The sequence below is a fragment of the Trichechus manatus genome, unplaced genomic scaffold (genome assembly GCF_000243295.1).
Source record: "Trichechus manatus latirostris isolate Lorelei unplaced genomic scaffold, TriManLat1.0 scaffold00011, whole genome shotgun sequence".
Classification (NCBI taxonomy): domain Eukaryota; kingdom Metazoa; phylum Chordata; class Mammalia; order Sirenia; family Trichechidae; genus Trichechus; species Trichechus manatus.
This window is the reverse complement of record NW_004443947.1, coordinates 22,865,551-22,886,274: the sequence shown is the minus strand read 5'-3', so window position 1 is coordinate 22,886,274 and position 20,724 is coordinate 22,865,551. Positions and strand designations below refer to the sequence as shown.

Genomic DNA, 20,724 nt, shown 5'->3' with positions numbered 1-20,724 from the left:
GATTTCATTTTACTTGGATCCACAATCAACACCCAGGGAAGCAGCAGTCAAGAAATTAAACAACACATTGTATTGGGCAAATCTGCTGCAATAGATCTCTTTAAAGTGTTAAAAAGCAAAGATGTCACTTTTAGGACTAAGGTGGGCCTAATCCAAGCCATGGTGTTTTCAATTGCCTCATATGCATGTGAAAGCTGGACAATGAATAAGGAAGACCTAAGAAGAATTGATACCTTTGAATTATAGTGTTGGTGAAGAATATTAAACGTACCATGGACTGCCAAAAGAACGAACAAATCTGTCTTGGAAGAAGTACAGCCGGAATGCTCCTTAGAAGCAAGGATGGCAAGACTTTGTCTCATGTACTTTGGACATGTTATCAGGAGGGACCAGTCCCTGAAGGACATCATGCTTGGTAGAGGGTCAGCAAAAAAGAGGAAGATCCTCAACGAGATGGACTGACACAGTGGCTACAACAATGGGCTTTAACATAGCAACGATTGTGAGGATGGCACAAGACTGGGAGGTATTAGTTCTGTTGTACATAGGGTCACTATGAGTCGGAAGCGACGAGGGCACCTAATAACAACAATGGGTAATGCTTTTTGCGTAACAGCAAGGGAAGTGCGTTGGGAGTTAACACTACGGACCTGCTGGGAACTTGCTCTGAATTTCCAATAAAGTATGAAACCCTGCCAGAGTCTGTAATTGGTTTTCCTCCCATTTCCAAAAGAAAATGGAGTGGAGGAGAGGATAAATATGGAGATACAATATGATAACAGTACTAATCTCGATTGCAGCTCTCATATTGAAATTTTCTTCCTTGTTTCTCTGAGTCACTTAGTCTTACCCTTTTCCTTTCCTGACGCTCCTCACTTTTCCCTTGGGTTGGGTAAAATGGACAGGACAGAGTAGAACTGCCCCATAGAGTTTCCTAGGCTGTAATCTTTAAGGGAGCAGATCGCCAGGTCTTTTCTCCCTGGAGCCGCTGATGGGTTCCAACCACTGAACTTCCAGTTAGCAGCCCAGCGCTTAAACACTGCGCCACCAGGGCTCCTTGGATAGCATTCTAAGCCCCTGAAATTACTAGTATTGGTGGCCCCTAGGGCCAGGGAGGAATCTTAAGTCTTCGGTCCTCAAAAGTCACCTTTCAGGCCTCATTCGGAATATGGTAGTCTCACGAGTCCTAGACTCGAGTCCTAGATAGATCTTAGCACAGCTGAGAAAGTCAGCGCTCCGTTCCGGGACTCAGATCCAAATTTGCCGAAACAATACCCAGCGTCACACCCTAAAACACCGACCCCGCTCTGTCAGAGCCCACAGGCGGACGCATGCGCAGGAGGGGGGGGGGGCAGCCGCGACTCGAGATTGCGGGCGTCTGCACAGCGGTCACAGTTTTCGAAAGGCCTGGCCCCCTCGTAGCTGTGCAGATCCCTGGGAAGCAGCCATTTAGGATTAGTACCCTAAAAGAAACAAGGGAAGCAACCCTCAACTGGCCAGCATGTTTCCGTCTTAAACAACTTACTTCCGGTTCATCAGCCGGTTCCGTTCTCAGCCCTTCACTTCCGGTCGCCTTAGATTTCGCTGAGGCGAGTTCCTGCGTCTGCTGTCCGCGGCTCTCCGCGCTCCAGGTGAGGGGATGCGGGATACCCCGGCACGCTGCCGGCGGAAACGCCTTCGGGCTGGCGTCCTGCGGAAATGCCTTCCTCTCTGCGGGGCCTTCACTGTGGCCGACGGCGGCGGGCTGGGAGACCCCTCTGGGCGCCCCGGGCTGCGACGGTCCTTGTCCGCCGTCCAGGCCTATGACCCCGGCCCGCTCGTCGCGGGGCCGCTGCACTCCCATCCGGCCTTCTCGTCTGTTGAGGGCTTCCCGCGCCCCAGTGGATTTTACGCCCCCAAACCTCATTCTTCCCTCTTTTCGGATTTTTCCGTCTCTCACCGTCACCTTCCCTGTTCAAGGCATCCTGGCCTTCGCCCTCTGGGGTCTTTACCTGCCGTCTTGATGCTGCCCCATGCCAGTCACTTCACACAGTTCTCTCTCTTCTGCACCACCTCGCAGTTGTTACTGCTGAGCTGTCCTTGCTAGGAGCTGACAGTACTTTCCCCTTACCTTTCACTAGACTTGTTGAAATCTTAACCCCCGTTGGCGTCAATTCCTAAGATATTACGTAGGAATTTCAGATTTTTAGCTATGCTGCTTTTTAGTTGTGTGGTCTTGGGGAAGTTGTGTAACGTCTCCAGTTAGCATATCTGTAAAATGAGAACAGTAGTTGGCAGTTAAGTATTGTGAAGAGTAAACGAAATAATCCAGTTAAATTGTTTAGCACGTTATCATAATTTCTGCCACCACCAATCATATTGCTCTTTACAGCGCACAAAGTGTTGGCACAGCTGTTACCTCACGCCTTACAACACTATTCTTGTCAAATAAATATTGTTAGCCACATCTTGTGGATGAGGAGACTGAGTTCCAGAGATAGGAATGGAGGAATTGACTAAGCAAAGTCACACAGTATGTTAGGCATAAGAGAAACTTGAACCCACACAACTGTTCTTGACTGTAAGTTTACCATAAAGGTGTGCTCCTATAAGATGTAAGCTTGGGCGCTGTACTTATTGTTTGGGTTTGATTGCTCCCCCCCCCAATAATTTTTCAATTTATAATTCCTATAGGGTGCAAAATGATACAGGATATTAAAATAGTAAGGAAGAAAGAAGGTTAAATGTGAAAACAAAATGACTCAAGTATTTGTATTGTGCTGCTCCATTGGTGTGAGTGATCTGAATATTGAAAAAATGAGGTTCAGTAACTTAAAAACAGTGTTAAGGACTTAGGCATTTAAAATTTTTATAGTATTTCATTGTGCTTGATCCTTTAGAGCATCTGCCAACTTGTAATGTCCACTTGTGGCATAAGTAATTCACGTAGGCGATTCATAACATTTGTAAACTGCTTTACTAAGCATATAGGTTCCCCACCATCTGGCACATATTCTTTTCTTAAGGCTAAGAAAACGGAAGAGCTTTGATGGCTCTCAAACTTGATTGCACATCAGAATTACCTGGGGGACTTGTTAAAACACAAATTGCTAGGTTTCTTCCCTAGTTCCCAAGGACCACACTTTGAGAACCACTGGGCTAAAGGTGAAATGACTTGTCCAGGCTTGCTTGGAACTCATGTGATCTCACTCCAAACTGCTCTGCCCATCATACCATATACTGTATTAGTGCTGATTGCATTCTTAGCTCTTATAAATTATCATTTTTATTCCCACAGAAAATAATATTAGATCATATTTCGTATTTGACTCAAATGGTCCATTGGTTTTTTTTTGGGAACATACCATCTGTTAGAGTAAATCCTCCGTGGAATGGAATACATTGTCCTAGATTAACATATTTGCTTTAAATTTTCAGCAAATCAGTTTGTAAAAATAAAAGAGTAAATAGAGGTGAATTTATGTGCCCTCTTCTAATGGAACATGTTGGAGACATTTTGTTTCCAAGTAATTTTGCATATTGAGATTCAAAATTTGCCTTCTCTTTAGCAGTTGGTCTTAATACATGAAGAGTGCAAGCAAATGTTTCATTAAATAAGTGAAGGCATTTGAAAATACGAATACTTCCAGATGAGAAAATAAAATCCAATTCTCTGACCCGTGGGGAGAATGAGCTTATGAAAACTTGTAAAAAGCTTTATGGGGGAAGAAATACACATGTTGACAAGAGTAGCAACTCCTATATGTGTGTGTATATATATATATAATCTTTGTGTGCTTAGATCCTTGCCTGTGATCTTGTGTGCTTAGATCCTTATCTGTGGCTTTTGTATTTGCCGATCCTAGATACCTTAACCTCCTGTAGGTCCAATTCAAGAAAGACAGTTGTGGTGTAGGGGAAGAAACATGAGATTTAGTCAGAAGCCCTGGTTCTTTTAACTGCTGTGTGGTGCCATGAGCAGATTATATAGACTCTGAAGTCAAGTTTCCTTAATTGTAAAAGGGGAAAACAACCTTGTGAGCATTAAATGAGATTGCATAAAAATTGAGTAATTAGTCAAATATGAGATAATAGCTGTTTACTATTTAGCACAGTGCCTGGAACATAAGTAAACATTCAGTTAAATTTAACCAACACTTATTTATATAGTGCTTACTTATAAGTACTTATATAGTACTTACATAGTGCCAGGCACTGTGTGATTTATAAATATTAACTAAATCCTCATATGAACCATATGAAGTAGGTAGTATTATCATCCCTATTTTACAATGAGGAAACCTAGGCATTAAGAGTCAGGTAACATCTCAAGGTCAAATAACTAATAAGTGGGAGACATGGCATCTGAACCTAGGTACTCTGGCCCCAAAGTCTGTACTCTTACAACTATACTGTTAAATGAACATGGATAGTCCATGGTAAAGGAACTTGCCTGTAGCATAAACTTATCAAATAGAGGGGGAAGAATAGGTAGGTCATCATTGCACCTTTCCAGTAGAACAGGGAGAATCTGAGAGTATTAGATAGGAGCTCTGGTGGCACGGTGGTTAAGAGCTCAGCTGCTGACCAAAAGGTTGGCAGTTCGAAGCCACCGGCTACTCCTTGGAAACCCTTTGAGGCAGTTGTGCTCTGTCCTGTAGGGTCGTTATGAGTCGGAATCGACTCGACGGCAATGGGAAATTAACTCTAAGCTAAAAATTGGGAGGGCGGGAGAATTGTCTTTAACTTTGAGTTCTTATAACAGCTATCTCATAGCACTGCTGTAAGGAAAAAATTCTGTTTCTCTACTATCAAATTAGAGAATAGGAATCAAATTGCGCATGCTCATAAAATTTAAACGTTTAGCTACATCTTGGATATATCTGTTTTAACTTGTTTATTTGTGTATGTCTTCTTTTCTAGGTTTTTTTAAAAAATATTTTTCTAATTGAAAGCTGCCTCGTTTTATGTTTCAAGGATGGCTGTCCCTCTGATTGTAAAATGGGGTGGACAGGAATATTCAGTGACCACACTTTCAGAAGATGATACTGTGTTAGATCTCAAACAGTTTCTCAAGACCCTTACAGGAGTGCTGCCAGAACGCCAGAAGTTACTTGGACTCAAAGTTAAAGGTAATTCTCTCTCCCCTTCCATTTTTTTGCATCAATATATTCATGAATTTTGGTATTTGCTATAATCTGTTGTTTTCTTTAATAAGTCTTTCCCTTTGGAGATTACTTTGAGAAATTGTTTCAGTAGTAAAAGTAAGAAGAATAAAAGTTGCTGGAAAATACCACCAGTTTTAAGATTACTTTTGATTCCTCTGACATGTGGTGTTTGCTTGTTAAACCTATGGCACAGAAGTCCCAGGTGAAACAGTGTAATTTATTCCCTGACATTTACCTTCAAGCATAGCCTTTTCATTATAGCTTGGGCCTTGTACTCACACCAAATTATCTCTTCCATTTGGAAAGTAATGATATTTACAGATTTATAGGCAGTGTTCTTATCTAGTCTAACAGGGGCTTTCATGGTATTTGTGGCTGTCATATCTTTGAAGGATGACTTCTGAGCAGCAGTGAGCCTGCAGTTGAGTTTTTTGGGCACTCAGTTTTCAAGGCTTTTCAGAAAGGGCTAACTTCATCTTGAATAACAAAATAAAACATTAACCGTTTTTGTTTGTTAGGTTAGTTGAATAAAGGTGTTCCTCTAAGATGGAGTTGGGGGAGAAAACAACCCCTGTGTTATTTGCTGCTCCTCAGTGCCTTAGGTATAACTCTAATTCAGCAGTAACACTTTGACAATTTAAGGGAAAACAAACAAATAACAACAACAACAAAAACCAATAAACTGCTGTAGAATCTGTACCAAACTTTTTAATGTTAGGGTTTTGTATAATGGAATAGTGAAACCAGCATCTGAACTTTAGTGAGAAAACAGTCATTTGCTTGTATTGTAGGCAGACCTGCAGAAAATGATGTTAAGCTTGGAGCTCTCAAACTGAAACCAAATACTAAAATCATGATGATGGGAACTCGTGAGGAGAGCTTGGTAAATGTTTACTTTTGTTACCATTTGTCCCTTTGAAGATATTATGGTTTATACTACACTGTTGTATCCTAGTTTTAATTGTCATAAAATTGTCGATCTAGCAGTCAATGAAAATAAAAGCTGCACAATGAACGTGGTATTAACTCAGCAAAAAATAAATACTCGGGAAGTTTTTAGTACATAGTTAGCCATAAGTACAGTAGTAGCCCAAATGGTCAAATTTAACATGGTAAATCTGTCCAGTGGACGTATATATTGAATTAGTAATTGTGGAAATTTTTCCACAGTGTGTACTTGAAGGACTCTTGAACACAAATTGAACCTTTCATTTGATTTTTACTCTAGACATACGTTTGTAACGTTAAAGCTAATATGGTAAAACAAAACTTTTTTTCATCTTAATAGGAAGATGTCTTAGGTCCACCCCCTGACAATGATGATGTTGTCAACGACTTTGATATTGAAGATGAGGTAGTTGAAGTAGAAAATAGGTAAGTGCTTTTCACTCTCAAAGGAACTTGGTTGTAATGAGAGAAAAAGTGAATATTTCATCTGATTTTATTTTTTCCGTTAGAGAAGAAAACCTACTGAAAATTTCTCGCAGAGTTAAAGAGTACAAAGTGGAAATTTTAAATCCTCCCAGAGAAGGGAAAAAGCTTTTAGTACTAGATGTTGATTATACATTATTTGGTAAGTCAGCTAATAATGCTCTTCATCTTCTGTTCCCCGTAACAACTGCCCCCCGCCCCAGCAACTCTGGGTTCATATGAAATATTTTATTTATATTTCTTTTCTTATTATTATAAAAATAAATAAATCATTGTAGAAAATACAGATAAGCGGAAAAAGAAGTCATCTGTAATCGCAAGACCCACAGATGACCACTCTCGATATCTTGATGAGTATTTTGCAGGGTGTGCTTGTTTGTACCTGTTTTTTTTTCTTTTACTTAATGATATATTGAACATTTTCTCAGTCATTAAATATTATTCAATTTTTTTAGGGGGGAGGGTCACACAGTTTATAGATGTGTCATAATTTAACCAAGTCATTCCCCATTTATTAACATTTAAATTTCTATGGAAAACTTAAAATTATTTTTAATATTTTATCCCTGGTTTTCTGTTTAACTGTGTTTGGGGCAGATTCTTGAACTTAAAATTTCTCACATCAGCCAAAAAAGAAAAATGCTTATTTCATGCTTTAATGTTGCTAAGAAATGTTTAGTTAACTTCTGATATTAGAATGAACTTATTTACCTAGAATCCTAAAGTTTAAACATATATCGTAAATTAATGTACAGTTATTTTAAAATTTAACTGTTAAATTAATTGAGCCTGTCATTTTGGTGAGATTCAGTTACATCTGGAAGGGGGATGGCTAAAAGTGAGTATAGGTGGCCCTAGTCTGTCTTTTCATTATCATAAACTAACATCTATACTTTAGAAACTTGATGAGAAAAAAAAAATTACAGTTTACTATATGAGCCTGAGTTCTGGGTATTACTCTTGGAAAATTGAGCAAAATTGATAGATTAAAATTAGATCTCAAGATTATGAAATTTTGTGCTTTGAAAGACATCTCTTTGTCAAACAGTGTATTTCAATCTGAAGAAGTTGCAACTGAGTGTTTATATTACTTTTCATAAGCTTCATTGATATTAGGGTCTTGTCCATGATAATAAACTAATACTCATCTATGATTGATTTTCTTTCAGACCATAGGTCTTGTGCAGAGACTGGGGTAGAATTAATGCGGCCATATCTTCATGAGTTCCTAACATCTGCATATGAGGATTATGACATTGTTATTTGGTGTAAGCTATGTTTTTTGTTTCGATTTCATGGAAATAAGATTGTTCATTATAGTATTCTGATTTATGAAATATGACGTAAAATGCTTGTGTATTTTTCAAGGAAATTTCTTATGAAGCATGTTTGACTTTCTTGAATCACAACATAAACTCCAAGTACCACTTCAATAACTAAGTATAGGAAGAGAGTAGATTATGCTGTCAGAATGAAAATGACCTTATTTTTACAGTGCTCCTACTCAGATTTGGATTTTTTTCCCCTGATTTTTACTGTAGAATTCTTGATACTTCATGATGTTGTTGCTTTCTTATTTTTTTCTTCCTTGAAAGAAGATATGTTAAAAAACAAAAAATGGTGATGTAATTCCTCAGAAATAAAGGCAATACGACTTTACTTAAGAAAAAAATTTAAAAAAAAAAAAAGGCAGTGATTCTCAAATTATGGTGTACAGACCATTCCAAGAACTTACAGACCTGTGATAAGATAATGAGTTTGCTTCAAAAAGTAAATTGACTACTAAGCACACTGTTTTATTTTAGCTGACTTTTTTTTTTTTTTTGGTAATGAGACTTCCTCAAAAAAGGAAGGCAGTGAATTGATTTACACACTCCCTACCTGTCAACATTAAAATTTGCTTCTTGGCAATATCATATGTAGAGAAGAACTATCGTGATTATAAATTTAAAAAAATCTTATAATTAAAGATACTGCATTTAATTGTTCTAGTTTATTAATAAGAAACCACATGGTTATTATTATAGTCTATAAATTTTGTTTGTATTTTTCCTTATAATCAGAATATTTCTATTATTCAGTGTTAATATTAGTTCATAGCCATTAAAATTAAATACACAGTTAAAATATGACAATTTTCTGGTTTAATAAGAGAAGGGGAAAAAAAACTTTCTGGGAAGTAAGTTTTTCTTCAGCAGCTCTTGATACCTGAGATGACTTTTGAGAAAAGTTTACCCTCTCAATGTTATTAAAGTAGATTTAGAAATTCAGAGAATCTTTAAAAATTATATATATAAATTATGATATTTCATGGTAGTACATTGAAAAGGGCACTTGGGAGCTAAATAGAGTTCTAATTCTGGCTCTGCCCTTACCTTGTGACACTGGACAGGTCACTTAATCTCTCTGAACCTTAGTTTCCTTATCTGAGAAATGAAGATAACTAAATCTGTGTTATAGGGTAGTTGTAAGAATAAAAATATCAGCACAGCAACTAGCACCATGTCTGATACGTAATAATTACTTAATAATTAGGACTGTTTTTATTAGCTGTGAATTTTTTTTTTTTCCTCCATCTGGGAATTATAGATAGAAAATAGATACTGACTTAAAAAAAACATTTTTCTCCCTATTTCCCTATTTCATGACTGTTTTCCTTGTAGGTTCATTATGTAAGTTTTGCATGTAAGGTGATTCTTTTGCTTTTTTCCCTGTGTGTGCTCAAGATTTTATTTTGAGAACTCAGGTACATCTTTTGTGTTAAAAACATGTATGTATTAATAAATATATATATGTATATACAAAATAGTTGAACTACTTCTTCCCTTTTTAAACAGTTTACTTGGTAATATCTATATAGTTTAGTGCAGTAACTTGGGACTAGGAGAGCACATAAAGCTAAGGATTGATTGATCCTCAAACTGTTAATGTCTTGACAGTGAGCAGATACATAACATAGGAACAGCTTCCGAATTTAGTTGTCTCAGATTCCTTCTTAAAGGCTGATAGTCTCAATAAGCACTAAGTTTGCTAAGCCTGACAAAGTGCTTATTTTTGTTGGACCTCACTAATCTTCAACATTAACCTTTGATGCACAACATTAATATGTGTATATTGATATACTATATATACCTGGGTGTTGCCTGGAAGTAAGAACATGAAGAAAGTTGACATCCAGTTACCCTAAATTTAATTTTAAGTTTGGAATTGATAGAGAAGAATAGTGGCTGGGCTATTTTCCAAAGGGATTTCTTGATTTATAAATTTCCCAGCTTCAAAATTTTGTTGAGCATTGGTGACCTGCACCCTATGAATTAAAGTTTAATTTTATTAAATTTTATTCTGTCTTGAAGACACACTAAAGTAAATTTATTTTTATAAATATAAGAAAATTATCATAAATATGTTAGGGTCTGTTATTTGTGATGCATTTCAAGTTTAGTTTTGCTTAGAAAACTTACTTATACAGAAGAAAGTAAAAACTTTTTTAAAAAAATGAATTTCAAGCTTTTCATATGTATTGTATTATCATTCCTCATGTTTTAGCTGCAACAAATATGAAGTGGATTGAAGCTAAAATGAAAGTAAGTGTTAGAAGACAATCCAATTAAAAATGTTTTGAAACTGCATTTGTCTTGTTAGAAGTGTTAGGAATTAGTTTCATTCTCATTGGAAAGCATTTAGTAATAAGCAAATACCAACATCAGGAGTAGAGTGTGTTTAAAGTCTGTTTAATGATAGGGTGTATTGAATACCTAAGTCTTCTTCAAGAAAAAGTACTGCTAAGCTCCTCCCTGCTTTTCTTTTCCCATTTTGCAATAATGATTTCTTTTCCTTCTTTTGCTCTGTTGTGTAATAAAGGGTTAATGCTCTTCTACAAGTGGTAAGTTAGGAAGTAATTTGTTTCTAGTTTATTTTCCTTGGACTACCATTTATTGACTTAGCTAAATGAAACTAAAATATACTTGCTTCTTGTTTAGCAAGATGTGGTGGCCAAGCGGGTAGAAAGTTGGCATTATGGGAAATGGCAGCTGGAATCTTCAGGAAGCCTGAGATTTTCCACAGTATTATATTTTAACTACATGAATGTTTGTGTTTATAGGAACTGGGAGTGAGCACGAATGCAAACTATAAGATTACCTTCATGTTGGACAGTGCTGCTATGATAACAGTGCATACCCCAAGGAGAGGATTAATAGATGTAAGAAGTCATTTTACTTTTATTTAAAGACTTATTTTCTAGTGCACTTTTTGTATTTATGCTAATAGAATAAACTACAGAGTTTAGAAATTCACCTGAGTAAATAGTAAAATGACATTTGCGTTTTGACATAGGAAAATACATTTAAGGTTAAAAGATCCATATTTTAATGATAAAATTAAGGAACTTGAGACAGTACTGTCAAGAAAGAAACTTGTGGTTATGGATAATTGTCCTGTGATGATGGCAGCTAAAGACAGAGTAAGTGAGAAAAATACTGGATATCATCAAGGAATATATTAGAAACATATGAAAATGGTAAATGAGCACCATGGTGCATGTACTTTGGAGTGATGTAGCACAGCCCTAGAGAAGAGCAACAAGAACTATTAGAAAAAAGGGCCGGGCTAAAAAGATTAGAGTTCTTCACTTTGTTTCCCTTCAAGTAACTAGTCATATTATTGAGCACCTCCTATCTGCAGGGCCCTGTAATAGGCACTATTGGGAATAAAAAGATGAGTGAGATGTGATCCATGCCTTCTGGAAGCACACAAACTAGTGGGAATTGGGGAGAACTTAGGATACTAGGAAAGCTTAGATAGTATTAAAATTGTCAAAATCATAAATAGTTTAAGTTCGTGGGACTTTTTCAATAAAGGAAATAATGCATATAGTGGGGGAAATATTGCATATAGTTATTATCTACATTTACAAGTCTAAAAGTAAAACTAAGTTTGGAAAATGTTAAACATAGAAGTGTTTATAATAGTGAAAAGTTGGAGGAATAAAAATAATCTTCAATATCCAGCAACAGGGAGTTGGATATATAAACTATTGTTCATCTGTTTAATCGAATGCATCTAATCATTTGGTGTTGTAGAATATTTAATGATATTAAAAATTTTTTCACGATGTGTCATTATAGTAAAGAAGTATTTTGGCAGTATTTGTAACCTGTTAGAAAATAGTTCTTAACTTTTGTTTGGTTCAGGGTTCCCCTTAGCTTAACAAAGGATCTGTGAACTCTCTGAGGCTGCTGCTATTTTTAAAAAAGACTGGAGGTAAATACATCAGAATATCTAGTTGTTATCCTTGGTACTAGATTATAGGTGACTTAAAGTATTTCTTTGTGCTTTTCTGTATTTAAATTTTTCTGCAGTCAGCAATGTTACTTTTATAATTGAGAACAGAGCAGTCCATGTTTTGGGGAACAAATGCGTTTGGCCTAATCACAAAATGACAGTACTATTTTGGAGGATGTAGGATTTCTAGCCCTGGGTGTCTTAAAGGGTGACCTCTGTTGTCATATTTCTTGAGGCCTTTTCTTAGCTAAGAAAGTCAAGGATTTGGCTTTTTGTGTCAGTTCCTATATATTTGTCTTCAGGTATTTGGGAGGTTTGTATCAGTAGTAAACAAATAGTAGAAACAAATTCAGGAAAATAAAATTTTAGTTAAAATTTTCAGTAATATTTGTTGCAGTAGATAGGATACTAAGGGGAAAAAAAAAAGATTTTCTCCATATTAAAATAAATTATAGGAGAAAAAGAAAACATTTTGAAAGCAGCCAGTAGGAATTCATGAAGAAGCCTTTGTCAGCATTTATGTATTACCAATTAATAAATGAGATCCCTGCCTTCAGCAAAAAGTAATTTTCTTTTAAAAATTAATTTTCTTTAAAAATTTTCTAAATGTGTAATAACATGATTCAACAATAAAAAGAAAGTACATAGGGAAAAGTCTTCTTCCCACCTGCGTCTCTCTGCCATTTTATTTCCTCCCTCAGGCAGTTACTATTATTACTTGTGTAGTCTTACTGAGATTTTATTTAAGTACCAAAGATACGAATATAGGAGGTAGTATCATTTTGAAGCCTCAGTTTTAAGGATTCAGAAATAAAAGCAAGAATTTACAAACTTTGGTGCATTTGAAGTTAAGCAGTCAGATGCCCTAGAAGTTAAGCACCTGTGCTACTGAATTAGTTAAAATCATTTATTCTTTAACAAAATATCTAAATTATGAATTGAAAGAGCCAGGTGCATTGTCTCTCACTAAGGTTTTCTAGTTTTGAAAACAGACCCTACGTGACCCTCAAGCTTTGAGGGGGCATACATTTGCCCAGGAAATCGTGATCACTTAGTAGACATCTAAAAAATTATTTTGCATCCTTTTGTAATTTAATAATTACTCTTCATTTGACCCAGAATCATCATGTTAAAATTATGGAAAGTCTTATAATGGGTTTAGTTCAGTTAGACCTGAACAAACTTTTCAGAAGTTAACATCGTGTGATACATAGTGCTTTAAAGTGTATTGCAACTCAGTTATGATGTGTCTGCACGGCGACTGCCAGCAATTATCATCTTATAGGGGAAAAGGAACACTCTGGCATAGTTTTGCCAGTGTAATTTGTAGTATTTACCTTTTTGATTTAAACTTGAGTAAAATCTAAACTTTCGTTTTAAGGTAAAACCTCTTGGTGTTATATGGGGAAAGTTTTCAGAGTTTTACAGCAAAAAAAACACCATTATGTTTGATGACATAGGAAGAAATTTTCTAATGAACCCACAGAATGGACTAAAGGTAAGACAAGTTTACTTACTATATGCTTATGTAATCTGGAAGATGTGGTGAAACTTTAAGCATTGGTTGGATTTCATGAATTTGTTTAAGTGCTGTATACATTCTTGTGGTCACTGGCAAGAAAAGCTTAAGTATTTAGAATAGTACATATTAAAATTGAACACTCTCTCCTTTGCATTGATATCTTCTTGGTTAGCTAACTCATCCAAGTTTTATTTTTAATTAGTTCTGTGGCGCAACATGGGCTTACTGCCATTGAACTTTAGCGTCAAAAGTGAAATAATCAGACGTTTTATTTGGAATCTTAGAATTTCTGATGCTTTGGTTAGCCGGAGCTAGCGGGAGAATTTTTTTTTTTTAACTGAAATTAAGAAGAGGTTTTTGAAATTCTTAGAGGGCAGGTAGATCTTAGAACTGTAAAATGCCAGAAGGAACTTCAGTCATCTTGTCCACCTACTTAACTTTATACAAATAATCTGAGGATCAGAAAGTTCACGACTTGCCCAAGATCATGTATGTAACTGGTTAATGATAGAATTTGGGTTAGAATCTAAATGACTTGGTTCATACATCAGTGATGATCTTAGCATGCAGTCACATGCAGTCTTGTGTAGATGTGATGGTGATATTTAATGCTGGTAGCAGTGTGAAACTGGTAAGAGAGAAATTTGAAACTTTCAAAATTTCTGGTACCTGTGGTTGCTTATGTGTCAGCAGATTACGAAAATGGAAGAAGTGGCTCTGTATTATCTTGGTACTAATGCAGATAGAGTTTCCACTGAAGTGGAAATTCTGACACTAAGATATTTTGATTCTTAGTCCTGAACTTTTCCCAGCAAGCTGTGTTCTTGGTAATTTTCAAAGACAAGAAAAACTTGAAGAAAGTACAGCTTTGAAGCTTTCCTTACAGTCTCTTGATGTGGTCGTTAGTGTAAAATGGGGATAGTTTAGGGACAGAATGCTAATTTAGGTAATGAATTGGAATAAAGGTACCTGAGGAGATTACTGGTTATGTTACCCTTAAGAAAATGGTTTCTGTTAGAGGCTTTGGGAGAAGTGGTTTTCCTGTGTGTAGTTCACCAGATATAAGGTACAAAAATGTGTTCTTAAGAGATTTGATTGATGTGAAGCTAATTCTCTGTGAAATTAATGGTTATTACCTGTTCTGCCAAGGAGATGAGGTCATGCATGATATGCAAGGAAAGATGTTTGAAGAGAGCTTCTTTTTTTAAATTTTAAATACAATAATTGGTTTCATGTATGTTTAGAAGAAACTTTATTTTCCCAGTCAGCATTTGGGCCCTGCTCATCTCTTGATGGAAAGAGAAAAATCAGTTGCCATCGAGTCAACCCCAACTTATGGTGACCCCATGTGTATCAGAGTAGAACTATGCTCCATAGGGTTTTCAGTGACTGATTTTTTGGAAGTAGATTGCCAGGCTTTTCTTCTGAGGTACTTCAGGGTAGACTTAAACTTCCAACCTTTCGGATAGCAGCTGAATGCATTGACTGTACCACCAAGGGACTCTGATGCATAGAGAGATGATAGAAATTTTCGATTTCTTCTTGTTACTTTAGATCAGGAAGTTTTAAAACCAGAGGTACTCAGTAGAGTCACCAAAGGAAATTAATAAAAATGCATAATGTTCCCACTCCCAGAAATTCTAATTCAGGAGGTATTTTTAAGCATTCCATGGGCATATCATTTTATCCAAAATTAGTAAAAAATTTTTGAAAAGGTATCTTTGGTTCTATAAAGGTATTTGAGCTGGTAGCTTTAAAAAAAATTCTTCATTGGAAATACAAAGAAAAGTCTGTAAAACTTATAGTATAACAAATTGTTGTAAAGATGACATATATAACTACCACCCAAATCAAGAAATAATATCCCTTACCAATTACAGTTCCCCCCGTCTACTATCCTGACTTTTATAATTTGAACTAGTGACTTTTAAATTCTTGCTTTACATCATAAAATCTATCATACTTAAAATTTTGGAAAATATGACTCTTCTTTTTATGAGAAAACTCTTGCACAATTGAAAAATGATTTTTATGGATACTTTAATGATGAATAGGCTACACAAGTATATAGTGATATCTTACCTATATAAAAAATTTGTGGAAAAATACTGAAATGAAGATCATCAATGTTAAGATTTATGTCACTCCCCTGCTAGATCCAGGTTGTATTTAGGTTAACTTATTGTGAATGAAGTGATGCAAATGAAATTATTTAATTAGTAAGAAGTAACTGGAATGATAGAAGGAGAAAGTCTAAGCAGTTTTGTAAAGTGTAGTAGCCACATAGAGGTGCAGGTGCTCTAAGAAAGTTGGTGTTTTCTGACTGAAAAGACAGTAAGGTGAAAAATGGTGGAAGAGCTTTGAGCTTATAGTATAGACATATATACTATGTCATTTTATTCAACTGAGGCTAATGTAAAAGTAATTTTTAATATTGATGTACTTGGTGATATTTTAACCTTATTAACTCTAATTAAAATGATAGAATATAGTGTAGATTTGTGTTAATTTTTCTTATTGCAATGTGAAGTGCTGAATAATGTTTGTTTCCTAATAGATAAGACCTTTCATGAAAGCGCACCTAAATCGAGATAAAGACAAAGAACTTTTAAAATTAACTCAATACCTCAAGGAAATAGCAAAATTAGATGACTTTTTGGAGCTAAATCACAAATATTGGGAAAGGTAAGTGCTATGTTGCTTATTCATTTTCTCCTTACATTAACAAATTAAAAAATTGTCTGGCGTCACTGGTATATACATAACTCTTCATTTTTATTTAAAATGAATGAATTCTAAAAATATTTTTCAATCCACTGACATCTCCAGAAAATATTTTTCCCATTTCTTAAACTCTTAAAAAAAATACTTCTAGTGGAGAGGACTTAGAGACTGGTACAAATTTATGATGTTATATGTTAATTCTTTTGTGGTATTAGGTAAATCATTTTTTTATGCATCACGAGATGTAACCCTGTTCTCATACTGCAAAATAATGTCAGTAGAAAATAAAATACATAAAAATTTCCTGGAAAGTATTAAAATTTACATGTAATCTCTGTTCATAGCAAAAAATTTATTCCACTAGAAAAACAATTACTCATGATCTTCCTATCTAAAGATAAACTGCTATTACAATGTTGGTGGATAGTCTTCCAGATGTTTTCTAAGCACAGATATATGGATAAATCTAAATGTAGACTGCACATAAACATTAAGATTTTGGCAAAGAGGACCTCTGGAGAAGTGGAAGGGATTGTTATGTACTGCAAGTAAGTTTTGAAATTGGGTCTTTAAGGTTGAATGTTTTGTTTTAATCTGGTTCCAGTAATATAGCAACAAAATAAACTTTGTAATAAAATAGTATTTTGGCTTTCAAATTCCACTTCAGACTTCTCAGATCACTTTGACAAATGACTTATTTGAGTTTCATAATCCTATCAGGAACATAAGGCAGAGTTGGAGCATTTTTATCCCCATCTTCATTTTGCAATGATATAACTGAGTCATGGAGAAACTAAATGCTTGACACAGTGCCACAAAGCGAACAAGTGGCACCATTAAAACTTGTCCAGTTCTGACTTTAAGAACTTTTTCCCCACCCCACGTCACTGATTATAGTACTTTGTAAATATTAGGAATAGAGATTAAAACATTTTAATTTGGTGGTAGATTCCTTACAAATAATATGAAGAAAATTTGCTTAGTAAATTAATGCCTTTGTATCTTTAACAATCTTGATTAAAGTCCTTTAGCATCTTTGACTCACTATTTTTATGCTTATCTACAGTAAAGAAAAAAAAGTCATGCAAGAAAAATAAGGTCTTTAAATGGAGTTTGAGTTATATTTAGAAATTACAATACTACTTAATATATTTACTTCTGTATTTGTCAGTAAGGCAATATGGAGTGATAGCTAAAGAGTGCAGTCTCTGGAGCCAAGCTGCGTTGTTTTGAATCTGAGCTCTGCCACTTTCTAGCTGTCTGAACTTGAGTAATTTGATTAACCCATTTGTGCCTGTAAAATAGGAATAATTTATAATAGAAAACTCCTCATAGATCTGTTGTGAGAACTAAATGAGTTATTACATTGTCTTAGTTATTTAGTGCTGCTGTTACAGAAATACCACAAGTGAATGGCTTTAACAAACAGAAATTTATTTTCTCACATTTTAGGAGGCTTGAAGCCCGAATTCAGAGTGCTGGCTCTAGGGGAAGGCTTTCTCTCTCTCTGTCAGCTCTGGGGGAAGGTCCTTGTGTCTTCAGCTTCTGCTTTCTGGTTCCTTGGAGATCACCATGAGACTTGGCATCAATCTTCTCCCATCTCTCTTCTTGCTGGCTTGTTTAATCTCTTTTATATCTCAGAAGAGATTGACTTAAGACACACCCTATGCTAATCCTACCTCATTAACATAACAAATACAACCCATTTCCAAATGGGATTATAACCACAGGCATAGAGGTTAGGAATTACAACACATATTTTTGGGGGAAACAATTCCGTCTATAACATACATGTATATAGAGCAGTGCTTGGCACATAAGCGATCGACAGATGTTAGCGATTAACAAGTATTCATTTTGAAAAGCTTTGTTATATCTTTAAAATAAACTACATTCCTTTGGGAGGAGAGTTAGATTGTTATGAATTTAGTATGATACAGCTTTGACATCTTTATTTTATTTCTTGCAGGTATCTCTCAAAGAAGCAAGGACAGTAATTATAAGTTATACTGCAGTTATTGAAGATACTTGAGATCCACGAACTTCTTGCTTTTATGCTAGAACTCATTATGATAGTGCCGGACACTGAAGCAAATTCCAGATTGCTTATACTTTGTCTTCCAGTTTTTTGTAAATTTAATTTTATATTTTTTGAAGATCATAGCAATATGCTTTAAAAATTCCATTTTTTCCTATATGTATATGCTGTTACTCTTGAAAAAATATTCTCCAGCATTGATTACTAAATTTTTTCTCACCCCACCCCCAAAACAAAATGGATAAAAATGTATGCTCAACAATGTTATTTTGTTACTTTGGAGACAAATTTTGTCTTGTGTTTTTGTCTCACTAACTCTAAGATCAAACTCATCCTGAAACTAGTGTTTTTCCATTTCAAACCAGAAAAAAAAAAAGTATTTGAGTAAAGGACCTAATATTTAAGTATGTATAAATTACCAGAAAAAAAAAGTGTTTGAGTAAAGGACCTAGTATTTAAGTATGCTTAAATTACCAAGAATCTTATTGCTTTGTCATAGACACAATTTCTCGTCTGTACTCCACTGCTTAGATCTCTAAATTCTGAGCTATGTCAATTTGATCTGTATGTCTGACATGTTCTTTAAGTAAAACTGGAAATTGTCAGCCGTGATACAGATATACCATAGTATGAGAAATAGAAAACATGAGACTAAAGAGTAAAATAAGGAACAAGAATGAGTCTCTTTTTGGTGGCTTAAATTGAAGTACTTCTGCCCAAAACCATTGTCATAAAAGCAGTGAAAGGCACTAAACTTTAAATTGGAACATATCACTGTTTCAGCCCTAAAAAGCATGAACAAAAGTTTTTGTTCTGTTCCAGCTATATCTTGTCTAAGTGCAAACACTGTGCTTCAGTAAAAACACCGCCATAGGATTAAAAAACATTTTTGCATTGCGTAAGCCTGTGCTATAGATATGTAATGTGACTACTGTTTTGTGTTGACAGTATTGCTTTATACAGTTATTGTATTTGAAAGGAATCTGATCCTTTCAAATAAACATGGTGTATATTGTTCTTACTGGACTATTTCGGTGGTGTAAATAATAAATACCTTTTCTTAAAACATTGGTTACCAGCTTTATATTATCGCAAGTATTTTGCCTTTTTGTTGTATCACCAAAAAAAAAAAAAAATGGGTGCAGGCAAGGACCTCTTGAAAAAAGAAAAATTTGTATGAGTTGACAAGTGTGTATGTCACTCTTGATACATTCAGGGTTGATTTAAGCAGCTAATTAGATGTGTTAAATTACTTAATTCAAATAAGCATATTTTCAGAAAGATAAAATATTTCTTTGTGACAGGTTATTACAAGGATATACAATGCAGAAGAGTTTGAGAACCTTTAAATAATTAAATGATTTAATTTAAATGAGTGTCCTAATTATGATCCTAAGTGTAAATATTTAGAGAGAGAACAATTTTTTAGAGTATTCATTTCATTGATACATTTTTCCACTGTAATAGCTTATTATTCCAAAGTAGGCGTGGAAAGGACTTGATCTTTTTAAGAAAATTGACACTTAAACTGTTAAAATAGGTGAGAAAGAGCAGACACTTTCTAAATCATTATAACTAAAATACAAAAATTAAGCACCAGGAAGCAAAGTAGGATTTAAAAAAATCATTTTCTGCCATTAGGTGGTGCTCAAGCCAAAGTTGATTAGCAGGTAGGCTTAATTAAGCAACTCTGGAAGAATGTAGTCGTCGGCTTATTGAGATTACGTGTGCCGTGATTAATACTTTCATAGAGTATTGGTGTTTTAGTTTGTCTTCTGCATCTCCTGGTTTATTGAACAGATCTGCCTATGTATATGGCACATACAGCATAGCCAGGAGACAACTTAATTCAGATACATATTCTAGTAAATTAGCAAGTTATTTTTATGATGCATATGTTCCAAATTTTCAAACAATTATAACCTAATAAACTATATTTAGCCTAAAACTTCCGCAGAACATCATTAAATCTGATTCAGAGGGCAGTTGGAGATCTAGTAGCCCCTCAGGTCCTTGTTATGAAAATCGGTTATTGGACTAATGATTCCTATAGCAGCTGTTCGTTTAAAAGTAATTGTTGTTAGGTATTATGGATTGAATTGTGTCCCCCAAAACTGTGTGTCAACTTGGCTAGGCCATGATTCCCAGTATTGTGTGGTTTTCCACCATTTTGTGATCTGATGTGATTATCCTATGTGTTGTAAATTCTAATCTCTATGATGTTAATAAGACAGGATTAGAGGCAGTTATGCTAGTAAGGCGGGACTCAATCTACAGGATTAGGTTGTATCTTGAGTCAATCTCTTCTGAGATATAAAAGAGAATCCAGCAGAGCAGAGAGGGACCTCATACCACCAAGAAAGGAAGAAGTGCCTGAAGTGGAGCATGTCTTTTGGACCTGGGGTCCCTGCACTAAGAAAGTCCTAGAGCAGGGATAGATTGATGACAAGGACCTTCCCCCAGAACTGACAGAGAAAAGCCTTCCTCAGGAGCTGGCGCCCTGAATTCAGACTGTGAGAGAATAAATTTCTACTTGTTAAAGCCGTCCACTTGTGGTATTTCTGTTTATAGCAGCGCTA

General features: G+C 35.3%; 1 protein-coding gene across 2 annotated transcripts; it reads left to right on the top strand.

The window, feature by feature from the left end:
* The first annotated feature begins 1,454 nt into the window (after positions 1-1,454).
* Positions 1,455-19,298, top strand: UBLCP1 (ubiquitin like domain containing CTD phosphatase 1). 2 transcript variants are annotated; one of them, XM_023726539.1, is made up of 11 exons: positions 1,455-1,631; positions 4,903-5,111; positions 5,939-6,030; positions 6,436-6,521; positions 6,605-6,720; positions 7,748-7,846; positions 10,125-10,162; positions 10,681-10,779; positions 13,243-13,359; positions 15,941-16,068; positions 18,077-19,298. In XM_023726539.1, the coding sequence occupies exons 2-11, from the start codon at positions 4,958-4,960 to the stop codon at positions 18,102-18,104; spliced, it is 957 nt and encodes a 318-aa protein (XP_023582307.1). In that variant the 5' UTR covers positions 1,455-1,631; positions 4,903-4,957; the 3' UTR covers positions 18,105-19,298. The 2 variants fall into 2 exon arrangements, with proteins under 2 accessions (XP_023582307.1, XP_004371306.1); XM_004371249.2 differs by lacking the exon at positions 1,455-1,631 and having other exon boundaries at positions 4,176-5,111.
* Positions 19,299-20,724: the final 1,426 nt, after the last annotated feature.

Bases quoted from the DNA above. Each gene is read 5' to 3' on its own strand.
- UBLCP1 (XM_023726539.1), top strand. From the start codon at position 4,958: ATGGCTGTCCCTCTGATTGTAAAATGGGGTGGACAGGAATATTCAGTG. The intron at 10,163-10,680 runs GTAAGTGTTAGA...TTGTGTTTATAG, and splicing joins GGATTGAAGCTAAAATGAAA to GAACTGGGAGTGAGCACGAA. The intron at 13,360-15,940 runs GTAAGACAAGTT...GTTTCCTAATAG, and splicing joins ACCCACAGAATGGACTAAAG to ATAAGACCTTTCATGAAAGC.